This window comes from Acartia tonsa, chromosome 8 (genome assembly GCF_053477335.1).
Source record: "Acartia tonsa isolate MP-2025a chromosome 8, ASM5347733v1, whole genome shotgun sequence".
NCBI lineage: Eukaryota > Metazoa > Arthropoda > Copepoda > Calanoida > Acartiidae > Acartia > Acartia tonsa.
Window position 1 is genome coordinate 13,604,655 of NC_137267.1, and position 14,584 is coordinate 13,619,238.

General features: G+C 37.0%; 1 protein-coding gene across 1 annotated transcript; it reads right to left on the reverse strand.

The window, feature by feature from the left end:
- Nucleotides 1–7: 7 nt before the first annotated feature.
- Nucleotides 8–14,577, reverse strand: Nelf-E (negative elongation factor E). Its single transcript, XM_080169148.1, has 10 exons — nt 14,448–14,577; nt 13,956–13,998; nt 10,782–10,890; nt 6,071–6,167; nt 5,481–5,547; nt 4,901–5,038; nt 1,696–1,826; nt 1,326–1,391; nt 835–942; nt 8–362 (listed from the first exon to the last, which is right to left on the reverse strand). Exons 1-10 carry the CDS (start codon nt 14,496–14,498, stop codon nt 321–323), a joined length of 852 nt encoding a protein of 283 aa, XP_080025274.1. The 5' UTR covers nt 14,499–14,577; the 3' UTR covers nt 8–320.
- Between the last annotated feature and the right edge of the window lie 7 nt (nt 14,578–14,584).

Consider the following 14,584-nt stretch of genomic DNA (forward strand, 5'->3'; position numbering starts at 1 on the left):
TAACAGGTACAAGTAAAAATACTTTATTTACAACATATCAAATTAATTGGAAAAGTTTTACATCTGATTTAATAATCGAAGCTACTCTATTTTTATGTCTGTCTGTCTTTATGCCTTTTTCAAACCATCGTCATTTTTATATATATTAACCCTTCAAGATTAAAATCCTCCAAAAGATTCGCTACTGTTGTTTGTAATAGTCCTTACTAAAAAAAATAATGATGGCTTTAGAAATAATAATTATAATACAATAAAATGGTATTTAATTTTCTAAATTACGGAACAATACATACAACATTGTTATAAATACAAATTGTATTTTAAAAGAGATCATCGTCGTAAGCCACCATTTCTCGTTTATCCTAAAAAATTAAATATTTAATTCAATTAAAATATATTTTAACAAATAATAAAGACTACATTGGGACGGTTTCCCTGAAAGTGAATTGTTGAGCATAAAAAACGCTTCCCTATTTTTAAAATAAAATAATAATTTAGTTTGTTGTTTATTTCTTTATATAGATAATTTAATCACTGGGTAGTCCCTTGGGGCCAACAAAACTGGTTTTAATCTTATAATTTTTCATTCACGGAAAGCTGTCTACACAATACAAAGCGACAAATAAAAAAATTATAACTACAAAAAAACCTTTGTTTTGTGCAGTAAAAACGATATACCATCATTATCGATGAAAAAAATATATATAAGTTTTGAAGCAATCAGATCTCATTGATCAAGAAAGAAACATAAATTGTTAAAATAGCTAACAACCAAACGAAATTAAAGGAAACTCTTAATACCTACCAAATGACCAACAAATCCTAAATATTTACCTTATGTGAACCTTTCTGAGAATGTGATGCCGCAATTGTGGACCAGGTCGTACTAGAACTCGAATCATTGATGGGGTCAATGATGGGTTGTCTGCGGGCCAGAGATACCTGTCAAAAAATAAATTATTACACAAGTACCTAAAGTTTTATATCCGCGTTATCTTATTCTTTGCCTACAAGACATTTAGTACTTTTATCGGTTCTAATTTTTAAGTGTCAAAACTTACAGTCAATAGCTAAAATACAGAGGGGTAATTATGTTTATCATCATTGGGGATGTACACCGTATTATCGTTCATCGCCTTATCCCTTAAGATCCCAGTGAATAATACCAATAGTTTTAATGCAATTTTATCATTAAAAGAAAAGCTTTGCCTTTATTTTGTTTGACACCAACATCATTTTCATTAGTTTTAAATATTCACTATCGAAAAAACAAAAAAGTTTGAGGCATATTAATCTTATTAAATACCCCCAACAGAAAATGTTACCTTCAATTGGACACCACTGACCAAACTTCCGTTGATTTCAGCAATAGCTCGCTCTGCACTTTCAACCTAGAATTAAATTTAATGTTTTGGCATTCGCCCGAAAGAATTTTACGTCAAAAAGTAATTCCAATATATTTTTTGAAAGGGGGGTACAAAATCTCTATAGTGGGATGAGGATAATTCAAGTTTAGAAAGGGGGAAAGGTCAAAGAATAATAATACATATTTAATTTCTCTTTCCTATTAACAAAAATCAATAAAAATAACATTTGTATATTTAATATTTATGTACGTTAGACGCAAGCAACGCATTTGTCAGCTAAAAATACTCTTATCAAAAAAATTATACTTTATAATATTAGATAATTTACCTTCTCATAGGTGATGAAGCCACAATTTTTCTCGACCTCCATGGAGATGTTGACAATAGGTCCATACGGGGTAAACTGGTTCTTCAAAATATCCTCAGTTACGCCGTAACCGTACACGTATACAGTATGACCTTTAAGAAAAATATTATTTTAAAATCAAATTTGATTTTCATGGTTGTGTTTACAAATGAAGGTTTATATAGGCATAAAAATTGTTTTTACATAAATACCCACATAATAGAACTTATTTATTTTCTCAAAAAAATATTATAAGAATATAGTTTGACTTTTATTCTAAAAAAACATAATCATTACAAGAGTAATAAGGGGGGGGGGGGGGGGGTTAATGCTACCATCTCGTAATCAGTGAGCAAATGGCACTTAGAATTCGAATTTCGAGCTGAAATTTTGCATGGGTAATCCTTGGTAGGTCTATTTTCCCTAAATCGAACAAAAAGTTGGAAAAGTAACGGCTGGCGGCTGCAGCTCAGCCGTTTAGCCGCTTTTGGCCTATTTTTAGGGCAAATTCATCATTATTTACGTAGGAATCAACTTTTTAAAATATAGTTTTGGTTTAATTCATATTAAATGATAGCAATAACCATTTTTTAAATTTCTAGTACCAGCTGCTAAACGGCTAGAACCGGCTGAAAACGGCTGGGAGCGGCCAAGAGTATGAAGAGTAGATAGGGCTTGTGACATGTCTAGGGGTAGGTTTTTAAGGGTGCTGAGCTCAAAAATACTACTAAAAATAGTGACGGCCAATCCAAATGGCAGCTGGGTAACAGCTGCAGCTCAGCTGCGAGCGGCCAAGAGTAGAATGAGCAGATAGGGCTTGTGACGTGTCTAGGGGTAGGTTTTAATGGGTGCCGAGCTCTAAAATGCTACCAAAAATAGTGGCGGCCCATCCATGTGGCAGCTGGGTAACTGCGGTAGCTCAGCTGGGAGAGGCCAAGAGTAGAATGAGTACATAAGGCATGGGACATGTCCAGGGTTAGGTTTTTATGGTTGCTGAGCTCAAAAATACTACCAAAAATAGTGATGGCCAATCCATGTGGCAGTTGAGTTATAGCTGCTGCTCAGCTGCGAGCGGCCAAGAGTAGAATGAGTAGATAGGGCTTGTGACGTGTCAAGGGGTAGGTTTTTATGGGTGCTGAGCTCAAAAATGGTACCAAAAATAGTGGCGGCCAATACATATGGCAGCTGGGTAACAGCTGCTGCTCAGATAGGAACGGCCAAGAGTAAAATGAGTACATAGGGCTTGTGACGTGTCTTGGGGTAATTTTTTATGGGTACTGAGCTCAAAAATGCTCCCAAAAATAGTGGCGACCCATCCATATGGCAGCTGGGTAACGGCTGCAGCTCAGCTAGGGGAGGCTAAGAGTAGAATGAGCAGATAGGGCTTGTGGGCTGTAGCTGTTACCCAGCTGCCATATGGGTGAGCCTCCACTATTATTGGTACCTAGTATTTTTGAGCTCAGCACTCATAAATACCTACCCCTGGACACGTCACAAGCCAAATACCTACCCCTGGACACGTCACAAGCCCTATGTACTCATTCTACTTTCGGCCGCTCCCAGCTGAGCTGCCGCCGTTACCCAGCTGCCACATGGATGGGTCACCACTATTTTTGGTAGCATTTTGAGCTCAGCACTCATAAAAACCTACCCTAAGACACATCACAAGCTCTATCTACTCATTCTACTCTTGGCCGCTCCTAGCTGAGCTGTAGCTGTTACTCAGCTGCCATATATGGATTGGTCACCACTATTTTTAGTAGCATATTTGAGCTCAACACCCATAAAAACCTACCCCAAGACACGTCACAAGCTCTATCTACTCATTATACTCTTGGTGGCGCGCAGCTGAGCTGCAGCTGTTACCCAGCTGCAATGTGGATGGGTCGCCACTATTTTTAGTACCATTTTTGAGCTCAGCACCCATGAAAACCTACCCCTAGACACATCACATGCCTTATCTACTCATTCTACTCTTGGCCACTCGCAGCTGGGCTGCAGCCGTTATCCAGCTGCCATATGGATAGGCTGCCACTATTTTTGGTACCATTTTTGAGCTCAGCACCCATAAAAACCTACCTCTAGACACGTCACAAGCCCTATCTAATCATTCTACTCTTAGCCACTCGCAGCTAAGCAGCAGCTATTACTTAACTGCCATAGGGATTGGCCGAAACTATTTTGAAAAGCATTTTTGAGTTCAGCACCCATAAAAACCTAATCCTGGACACGTCACATGCCTCATGTACTCATTCTACTCTTGGCCTATCTCGTCTGAGCTGCGGTCGTTACCCAGCTGAGCTGCGTCCATTACCCAGCTGCCATGTGGTTGGGCCTCCACTATTTTTGTTAGCATTTTTGAGCTCAGCACCTATAAAAACCTACCTCTAGACACGTCACAAGCCCTATCTACTCATTCTACTCTTGGCCGCTCGCAGCTGAGCTGCAGCTGTTACCCAGCTGCCATTTGGATTGGCCGTCACTATTTTTAGTAGCATTTTTGAGCTCAGCACCCATAGAAACCTACCCCTAGACATGTCACAAGCCCTATCTACCCTTTATACACTTGGCGGCTCCCAGCCGTTTTCAGCCGGTTCTAGCCGTTTAGCAGCTGGTACTAAAAATTTTTAAAAATGGTTATTGTTATCATTTAACATGAATTAAACCAGAAATATGTTTTAAAAAGTTGATTCCTACGTAATTAATGATGAATTTGCCCTAAAAACAGGCAAAAAACGGCTAAACGGCTGAGCTGCCAGCCGCCAGCCGTTACTTTTCCAACTTTTTGTTCGATTTAGGGAAAATAGACCTATCAAGGATTACTGATGCAAAATTTCAGATCGAAATTCGAATTCTAAGTGCCATTTGCTCACTGATTACGAGATGGTTGCATTAACCCCCCCCCCCTTTTTATTCAACTGCTCCTTCTAGAGCTATGGTTTTGCCGGTTTAAATCGTGCGCAAATTAACAACTCTATTATTACTCGACCTTTGTCTGGACGTCTTAACTAGGCACTATAATGATTTTCACATAGAAGCAGTAGGTACAATTTTTAATGTCTTATTTATGACGCGGTTTGGGCAGAGATTTGAACCCATCATCCCCCCACCCACCCCCTCCCGAACAACGAGTGAACACAGTATGTGTTACAATATAGTAGCAATAAAGTGGTCTATTTGAACAAACCTTGTCTTGGCTTATTCTTATCCTCTGTGCTCAGCCCCCTCTCCTCAATGTCTCTCTCCTTTACAAAAGTTTCATACAGGTTCTTCTGTTTGTTCTTCTTCTGCTCGTCCGAGATGTCGGGCTCGAAGTCCTCACCACCTGAAAAGAATTAAGTTTCATGCAATAGATACTGATAAAAAGAATAAAAAAACATATAAGGGGGGGGGGGGGGGGTGCGTGACATAGGCCACTTTAGGCCTAATAGCCTAAAACCTAAGAAACAATACTGAAAATTTCATATTATTCTTTTCATATGAATGAGTGATCCTACGAGTCACACCCATTTAGCTGATGTAACAAAGAGAGTACTAGCGGCTACGCCCCTGTCCCCTAAATGTATATTTCATTTACATATCAGTTAAAAACCTGTCCATGGCAGATAAAATCTTTCTGAAAATAACAAAATGAATTCTCTCGTTGGCGAGATTCAGGTCTAATTATGAATAACAAATGTGGAGTAAATGAGCATAATAAATATATAGAATTATTTCTATTAAAAGAGGCATAAAAAATTATGAGTGAAAATATCAAATGTTTCAACCTGTATCAAAACCCCCTCCAGGTCCGTGGGTTGCTGAGAATGGTTGGTAATTACTCATGGCACGATCCTAACATAAAATAATTTATCATGAAAAGCAAGTTTTTATATTTATAACAAGGATGCCACATCCATTAGAAGCGAATCATGGTTAGACAAACGGAAATTGTTTTATAGAGTAGATGTAAAGTTGTCATAAAAGAAGGAAAACCCAATAAATAACAAGATCAAGAAAACTTAAAAATAAAGCATTGTGTGTCTTTTAAAGCATGACTGACAAACTTAAACACAAATAAGATTTGTGATGCTTCAAATCATAATGCATGATTATATTGTAGGTACTTTTGGTGAAAACAAACCGTTTGATAGTAGTTAAATATTATTTCATAATAAATGATTCATCCATTTTAATTGTAGATTTTACGGTTTAAAAACAAAACTGTTACCTAATCTGATCTAATTCAGTTTCCTCTCAAATCCTAGAGATCTTTTAAGACCACTGTTATCAAAAAAATTTTATCCCCCCACCACCCCCAATTTTTAGCCGGGGATCCCAAGTAGCCCAAGTAGAATATACACCCCTGTAATCTGACCTGATTCTGTTTCCTCTCAAATCCCTGAGATCTTTTGAATCCACTGTTGTGCTTCTCATCCTTGATCTTCTCCTTGTTTATTGAACTCACGATGGCTCTATATATTATTTTTTTATTAGGATTTACATCCTTTACTTTAAGATAGTTCATTATCCTTTTACAAAGGGGGGGGTTTTTAATGCAACCATCTCGTAATCAATGTATAAATGGCACTTAGAATTCGAATTTCGATCTCAAACTTTGCATGAGTAATCCTTGGTAGGTCTATTTTCGATCAATCGAACAAAAAGTTGGAAAAGTAACGGCTGGCAGCTGGCGGCTCAGCCGTTTAGCCGTTTTTTGCCTATTTTCAGGGCAAATTCATCATTAATTACGTAGGAATCAACTATTAAAAACAGATTTTTGGTTTAATTCATGTTAAATAATAGCAATAACCATTTTTTAAATTTCTAGTACCAGCTGCTAAACTGCTAGAACCGGCTGAAAACGGCTGGGAGCTGCCAAGAGTATGAAGAGTTGATAGGGCATGTGACATGTCTAGGGGTAGGTTTTTATGGTTGCTGAGCTCAAAAATGCTACCAAAAATAGTGGCAGCCCATCAATATGGCAGCTGGGTAACAGCTGCAGCTCAGCTGGTAGCGGCCAAGAGTAGAATGAGTAGATAGGGCTTGTAACATGTCTAATGGTAGGTTTTTATGGGTGCTAAGCTCAAAAATACTACCAAAAAAAGTGGCAGCTCAATCATATGGCAGCTGGGTAACGGTCGCTGCTGAGCTGGGAGCTGCCAAGAGTAGAATGTGTAGATAGGGCTTGTGACGTGTCTAGGGGTAGGTTTTATGGGGTGCTAAGCTCAAAAATACTACCAAAAATAGTGGCCGCCCATCCATATGGCAGCTGGGTAACAGCTGCAGCTCACCTTGGAGCGGCCAAGAGTAGAATGAGTACATAGGGCTTGTGACATGTTATGGGTAGGTTTTTAGGGGTGCTGAACTCAAAAATGCTACCAAAAATAGTGGCAGCCCATCCATATGGCAGCTGGGTAACAGCTGCAGCTCAGCTGGGAGCGGACAAGAGTAGAATGAGTAGATAGGGCTTGTGACGTGTCTAGGGGTAGGTTTATATGGGTGCTGAGCTCAATACTACTACCAAAAATAGTGGCCGCCCATCCATATGGCAGCTGGGTAACGGTCGTTGCTGAGCTGGGAGCTGCCAAGAGTAGAATGTGTAGATAGGGCTTGTGACGTGTCTAGGGGTAGGTTTTTAGGGGTGCTAAGCTCAAAAATACTACCAAAAATAGTGGCCGCCCATCCATATGGCAGCTGGGTAACAGCTGCAGCTCACCTTGGAGCGGCCAAGAGTAGAATGAGTACATAGGGCTTGTGACATGTTTAGGGGTAGGTTTTTAGGGGTGCTGAACTCAAAAATGCTACCAAAAATAGTGGCAGCCCATCAATATGGCAGCTGGGTAACAGCTGCAGCTCAGCTGGGAGCGGACAAGAGTAGAATGAGTAGATAGGGCTTGTGACGTGTCTGGGGGTAGGTTTATATGGGTGCTGAGCTTAATACTACTACCAAAAATAGTGGCCGCCCATCCATATGGCAGCTGGGTAACGGCCGCAGCTCACCTTGGAGCGGCCAAGAGTAGAATAAGTAGATAGGACTTGTGACGTGTCTAGGGGTAGGTTTTCGGAGTGCTGAGCTCAAAAATATTACCAAAAATAGTGGCGGCCCATCCACATGGCAACTGGGTAACAGCTACAGCTCAGCTAGCAGGGGTTAATAGTAGAATGAGTAGATGGGGCTTGTGACGTGTCTAGGGGTAGGCTTTTATGGTTGCTTAGCTCAAAAATACTACCACAAATAGTGGCCGCGCATCCATATGGCAGCTGGGTAACAGCTGCAGCTCAGCTGGGAGCGGCCAAAAGTAGATGAGTAGATAGGGCTTCTGATGTGTCTAGGGGTAGGTTTTAATGGGCGCTGAGCACAAAAATACTACAAAAATTAGTGCCGTCCCTTCTATATGGCAGCTGGGTAATGGCCACAGCTCAGCTGTTTTTTGAGGCTTAAAAAATTTATTATTTCAGTGGAATTAAACTTCTCCCAATTAACATTTTACCTTTTTTTCATTGATATATTACTAATAACTCTTTTTAATTACCATAGTTTCTTAGGTCCAAACCCTAAGAAACTATGGCTTATCAAACAAACTAGATTTCACTGTTTCAAGAGCTGAAAACTACCAAAAAACGGCTGAGAACAGCTATCAATAGCCAAAAGTACATAGCATGTGACGTGTCTAGGGGTAGGTTTTTATGGGTGTTGAGCTCTAAAATACTACCAATAAAAGTTCGGGCCTGTCTATATGGCAGCTGGGTAACAGCTACAGCTGAGCAGCAGCCCTTACCATGCTGCCATGTGTATGGGCTTTTCTATTTTTGGGAGTATTAATGAGCTTGGCACCTATAAAAACTTACACCTCTTTGACACATCACAAGCTATGTCTTTACTTGTTTACTTTTATCTGTTGGTAACTGTTCTCAGCCAATTTCAGCCGTTTTACAACTAAATCAATACATTGATAAGGTGTTGTTATTAATAATATAAAATGACAATAGTGTATTTATACTGAAATATTCAATATTTGGTTATCCTTCAATAGTCCCAATAGTCAATGAGTCTTAAATAACGGCTTACTGCTTAGCTTAGCTGTTACCCAGCTGCAATATGGATGGGCGGCCACTTTTTTTAATAGTATTTTTGAGCTCAGCACCCATGAAAACCTACCCCTAAACACGTCACAAGCCCTATGAACTCATTCTACTCTTGGCCGCTTCCAGCTGAGCTGTAGCTTTTACCCAGCTGCCATGTGGATGGGCCGCCACTATTTTTGATAGCATTTTCGAGCTCAGCACCCATGAAAACCTACCCCTAGACATGTCACAAGCCCTATCTACCCATTCTACTCTTGGCCGCTACCAGCTGAGCTGCAGCTGTTACCCAGCTGCCATATTGATAGGCGGCCACTAGTTTAGGTAGTATTTTTGAGCTCAGCACCCAATAAAACCTATCCCTAGACACCTCACAGGCGCTATGTACTCATTCTACTCTTGGCCACTCCCAGCTAAGCTGTAGCTTTTACCCAACTGCCATGTGGATGGGCCGCCACTATTTTTAATAGTATTTATGAGCTCAGCACCCCTAAAAACCTACCCTTAGACACGTCAAAAGCCCTATCTACTCATTCTACTCTTGGCTGCTCCCAGCTGAGCAGCGGCCGTTACCCAGCTGCCATATGGATGAGCTGCCACTATTTTTGAAAGCATTTTTGAGCTCAGCACCCATAAAAACCTACCCCTAGACATGTCACAAGACCTATCTACCCATTCTACTCTTGGCCGCTACCAGCTGAGCTGCAGCTGTTACCCAGCTGCCATATTGATGGGCTGCCACTATTTTTGGTAGCATTTTTGAGCTCAGCAAGCATAAAAACCTACCCCTAGACATGTCACATGCCCTATCAACTATTTATACTCTTGGCAGCTCCCAGCCGTTTTCAGCCGGTTCCAGCCGTTTAGCAGCTGGTACAAGAAATTTCAAAAATGGTTATTGCTATCATTTAACATAAATTAAACCAAAAATATGTTTTAAAAAGTTGATTCCTACGTAATTAATGATGAATTTGCCCTGAAATTAGGCAAAAAACGGCTTAACGGCTGAGCCGCCAGCTGCCAGCCGTTACTTTTCCAACTTTTTGTTCAATTTAGGGAAAATAGACCTACCAAGGATTACTCATGCAAAATTTGAGATCGAAATTCGAATTCCAAGTGCCATTTATACATTGATTACGAGATGGTTGCATTAAAAACCCCCCCCCTTACTATAGATCAGATGTTTACCAAAAAGTATTATTTTGGCCGCTAGATAATGGTTTTCTTTTACGATTTTTCTTGGAAGGGGGGTGGTACCCTCCCCTAAAATATCTATGCACCTTCCAAGAACATACACTGTAAAGGAGAACCATAGAGGTTCGGCGTTTAACGAGATTCTTCAGTACAGACAACCAGACAGACCTGTTACTTTTATATAAGGATAAAACTACTAGTATGTCTGTGTATTTGTCTTTAGCAAAGAAACTCAATAACTAATGAACCGATATGGTTCTCCTTTACAGTGAAGCTTCTTATAGGTCCAGTGAGCCCTTATAACAACTTAGTGGGAGGGTACTTCTACTCTTTAAATAGAAATCACCCCAAATTAAAGGACCCATCTAAATAATTTTGTTTAATACTAAAATAGCAGGGATAAGGGATGGGAAACGTAGAAAAATATTATTTCAGGCCTATTACAAGCCTAGGCCTAAAAACCATTTATGGGATGGTGCAGTAGCTCGTTATCAACTCTAATGAAATAGCTAAATAATCGTTAAGAAGATAAAGTATAGAATAAAATTCAGGTAGCTTGTCCAAAGTAAAAATAAAACTTTTTATCAACCAATATATTAATGGCTTTTGTTAAAATCATGCTATGAAGTTTTTTTGTCTCAAATTTTTTATCTTTTACTCTAGTAATTTGAATTTTACATAAAGCTATCGTTGGGTTTTTAAAAAAAGTATATATGCTAAATTATAAATATAACATAACTTACGGTACTATACAGTATACACTCTAATTAGAAAAGCTGCATTAAAAAATATGATGCAATGCATTGTACCTAATAGCTCCAGTCTTGATAAGTTTCTTGGCGACCTCCTTGGCATCTTTTGATTCCGATGGTTTCTTGCTGATATTCTTCTCTGGCTCTTGCTTTGGCTTTGTTATATCTTAACAAGAATTCTCAATAAATAGTAAAGTTACAAAAAGGAACTATACACAAACAAAAGCTAGTGATTCTATGCACCTTTCAGCAGTGACTTTGTATTTTTTGGTGAATTTACTAGGTCCCTGTTTGAAATAATGATAACAACTTAAAAAAATTTTACCATGGTTTAGTATAAAGAAAAACTTTGAAACGATAAGCGATTTTTTAAGAAATTACATCAAATGTTTTGTTGAGTTCAAAGGACAAAATAAAATAATATGGCAAAACATCATCAAAATATATATTAAATGTAAAAATATATTAGGTAATTAAAACTTTACATTATTATTAATTACCATCCCTTTGCCAAATAAATATTTTTCATCAAAAAAGTATACTTTAGTGTTAAAGCATTTAATGGTTTATAATCTTAACTCGTTAGATATACATTTAAAATTTTTTGGGTCAAGAATATGGTAGACTTTTAAAAAGTAATACCTAGTCTACCCAAAAAATTTTAGTAGCGAAGCTACTCTATAATTTGAAATGTCCGTATGTCCGTCTTAGTTTGGGGGAAACGTGATTTTCTCGGCTTCTATAAAAGTTAAAAGGCTGAAATTTTTTGACAACATTCCCATTATTAAGGAGCACAATTAACTATAAAACATCAATGGCGGTAGGACAGCTTTTTTGCAGGTTTTAGGCTATTTTTGTATTTTTCACATTTTTCTCCATATCTTTGGTGTTTATGGTCCGATTTCCAAATTTAAATTTCCTGTCGTTTCAAGAAAACAACTATGACGGTCAGACTGCCTTTAAGCAGGTTTTAGGCTATTTTTGTATTTTTCACATTTTTCTCTATACCTTTGGTGTTTATGGCCAGATTTCCGAAGTTTTTCAGTTATAGATATCAAAATTAAATTTCCTGTCGTTTCAAGAAAACATCAATGGCGGTCAGACTGCCCTTTTGCAGGTTTTTGGCTATTTTTATATTTTTAACATTTTTCTTCATATCTTTGGTTTTTATGGTCCATTTTTTAAAATTTTTGTAGTTAAAAATATCAAAATTAAATTTCCCATTGTTTTGAGCATCCAGTATGTAATTTACTTTAACCATCAGTCTGTTAGTCATAGTACTGAAATATAAATATTAAGAAATTAAAAACAAATGTTGAAAAGGTTTCGTGATTTTTTCCCTAATATACATGCTTTAAACAACTAATACCTATATTCTTATTTAATTGTTTATGCTTCGCTACTTATGGATGTTGTCATCCTAGTTTCTCTTAGGGTTTGATGAAGAAAGAAGCCAGAAAGAAAAAAATAGAATATTTCAGAAGTATGAAAAGTCATAACAGACAAACGATACAAAAATTATTGTCATGTTTTAAAATAGTATGGTGAACAAAAGTAAAATTGTTAGAGTAACAAGAAAAATAACTTGTACCTAGTCATTAAAATAAATAAAAGAAAAATAAATTTAAAAAAATATTTCTAAATATTTGTTAATATATCTATCTTATCCCTATACATACACACTAAGTGTATATCATCCTACTTAATCACTTGCGAATGTTTTTTATTATTTGCTTTTAAAATATTTAGTTATAATTTTTTAACTTAAGTTTTTTCCAATTTTTTTCTGTCACTACTACTACATGTTGGTTTGTTTACATTCGCCAGCAGACAGCGGCGCCTTTTGAAACCACACCAATCTTCACATGTGAAGACGACATTTACGATCCTTTTTGATATAATAATGGGATGAGATAACCAGGGAGTAAGGGAGGGGACAATGGATCGAATATTCAATTTTTTCGAGTCTCAGACTTGGGGTACTGGCCTAAAGGGAATGTACACGAATTTAGCAGTTTCTGGCTGACTTTGGGTACTTGCGCAACCAATGCCGCAACTCGTGTGTTAGTTTTGAATATCTAGCAGAAAAGTATCAATAAACTTAATTTGTTATGATGTGGCTGGTTTTAACATTTTTTTTTCTCTCCAGAAAATATCATTTCATAGATAAAAACTTAATTGTGATATTTATTTAATAACCATTCTAAGAACCCAATTAAATTTTGGGTTATTGGGCGATGGGTCAAATGGGTTCCAGGGAGATTTTTATAGTTATTAATTACAGAATGATTATGTCAGTCTGATGTGCTTATAATCTAATTTTCTAATGAATGCTTTTTTCTTGGATCTCTTTCCTTATTTAAAAGTTTTCTGCCTCTCCCTTTACAATTTCCTTCATATTTTCCGGATTATTCTGGATTTCATAGTCTTTCAGCGATAACTCTTAAATTGAATTAATTGCCCATTGTCCCCTCCCTTACTCCCTGTGAGATAACGGTCTTAATGTTTTTGGTTCGTAGTTAGTTCAGTCTCTCATCAAAAGACGGAAGCAAAAGCGCGGCATTGTGTCTCTGACGAGCTCTGTCTATGAAAAAGATATTCTTTTAGATTTTCCTATACCCCAGAGTTTTTTGTTATTGAGTAAATATTTTTCTTTAAAAAGCTTAGATGTCTTTTTTTTGTGAAATACCTAAAGTTTTAATTTAATTCTTTAAAAATTAAACAGAGTCCAATCGGTCATAACACTCAATATTTTTTTTTGTAAGAATAAGCAATTGATATCTTATTTATAAGATTTAATTGTACTAATTATGTAGGTATATTTTTTTAGGATTGTCAACTGGTTTTATGAAGTTCAATAAAACTAGAATACCGCCTCGTTGATCATTCATCACATTCCTGGCCAGCTATTCTATAATCAGACGTCTATACGTCATAATTGGACTATTCAGATTGAGTCTAAAACACAGGGAGTTCTTAAAAAGTTTTTAAACCCTCCCCGAAATACGAGGTATTATCAAACTAAAAAATGCCCTACATCACTGCTGGAAGTGGCTTAAAATGAAATGCATACTCATAGTCACCTTTAGAACAGAAAACTTCTTACAAACATACAATATTTAAGCCTCAATTTAGTAAAGTAACCTCTGCAGGTTACATAAAAATTTCTAGATGTTTCTAAATGTGCTAAACGTTTATTTCTTCCCCCTTAATTTGAAAGTAAATTATTACCTGCTAACTGCTTTTTCTTTCGCCTCAGCTTGGCATATTTAGACTAAAATTTTGATTAGGTAAATATAAAGTAATTTTTTTAGGTAAAGAAGAAACTTTTGTTAAACCTACATCAAACTGCAGAGTTGTGTCAATATTTAGAAATCAGTCTTGATTAAATCAACTAATGCAATAATGGATGTATTATTACTTGGATCTTACACCAAATTATCATGTACTCTAATTAATGAAGTAAAACTTGTAGCGGGTTGAAATTATGACCCCCACCCCCTATCACAACTTCTCCCCTTCTAATGGATTAAGGAACTGACCAATAAATGACAGGGGAAATAGCAACATTTTTTCCCCTGCCATAATATACACGTATATTCTACAATCTACATCCATTAATGCAATATGTAAGAATTTATCGTAAATAAAGCAATATTTGATTAATAGGTATTTGAAATTCATATCATTGTCAAAAGAGTCAATTAAGTGAAAATTAGTTACCATAAGCGCTTGCTCTTCCTCTGTAAGCTTGTTTGGAAAATGCAAAACCATTTTTAGGTCTGAAAAAAACGAAAAAATGTAAAATAAAATGTGAGTTATGAAATGAGGTTTACTGTGACAATATGAGAAAAAAAATC

Excerpts from the sequence above, each read along its gene's own strand:
- Nelf-E (XM_080169148.1), bottom strand. The coding sequence starts at position 14,498 with ATGGTTTTGCATTTTCCAAACAAGCTTACAGAGGAAGAGCAAGCGCTT. Across the intron at positions 10,891-13,955 it reads AAAGAAAAAGCAGTTAGCAG|ATATAACAAAGCCAAAGCAA; the intron begins GTAATAATTTAC and ends ATTCTTGTTAAG. Across the intron at positions 5,039-5,480 it reads TGGAGGGGGTTTTGATACAG|GTGGTGAGGACTTCGAGCCC; the intron begins GTTGAAACATTT and ends AATTCTTTTCAG.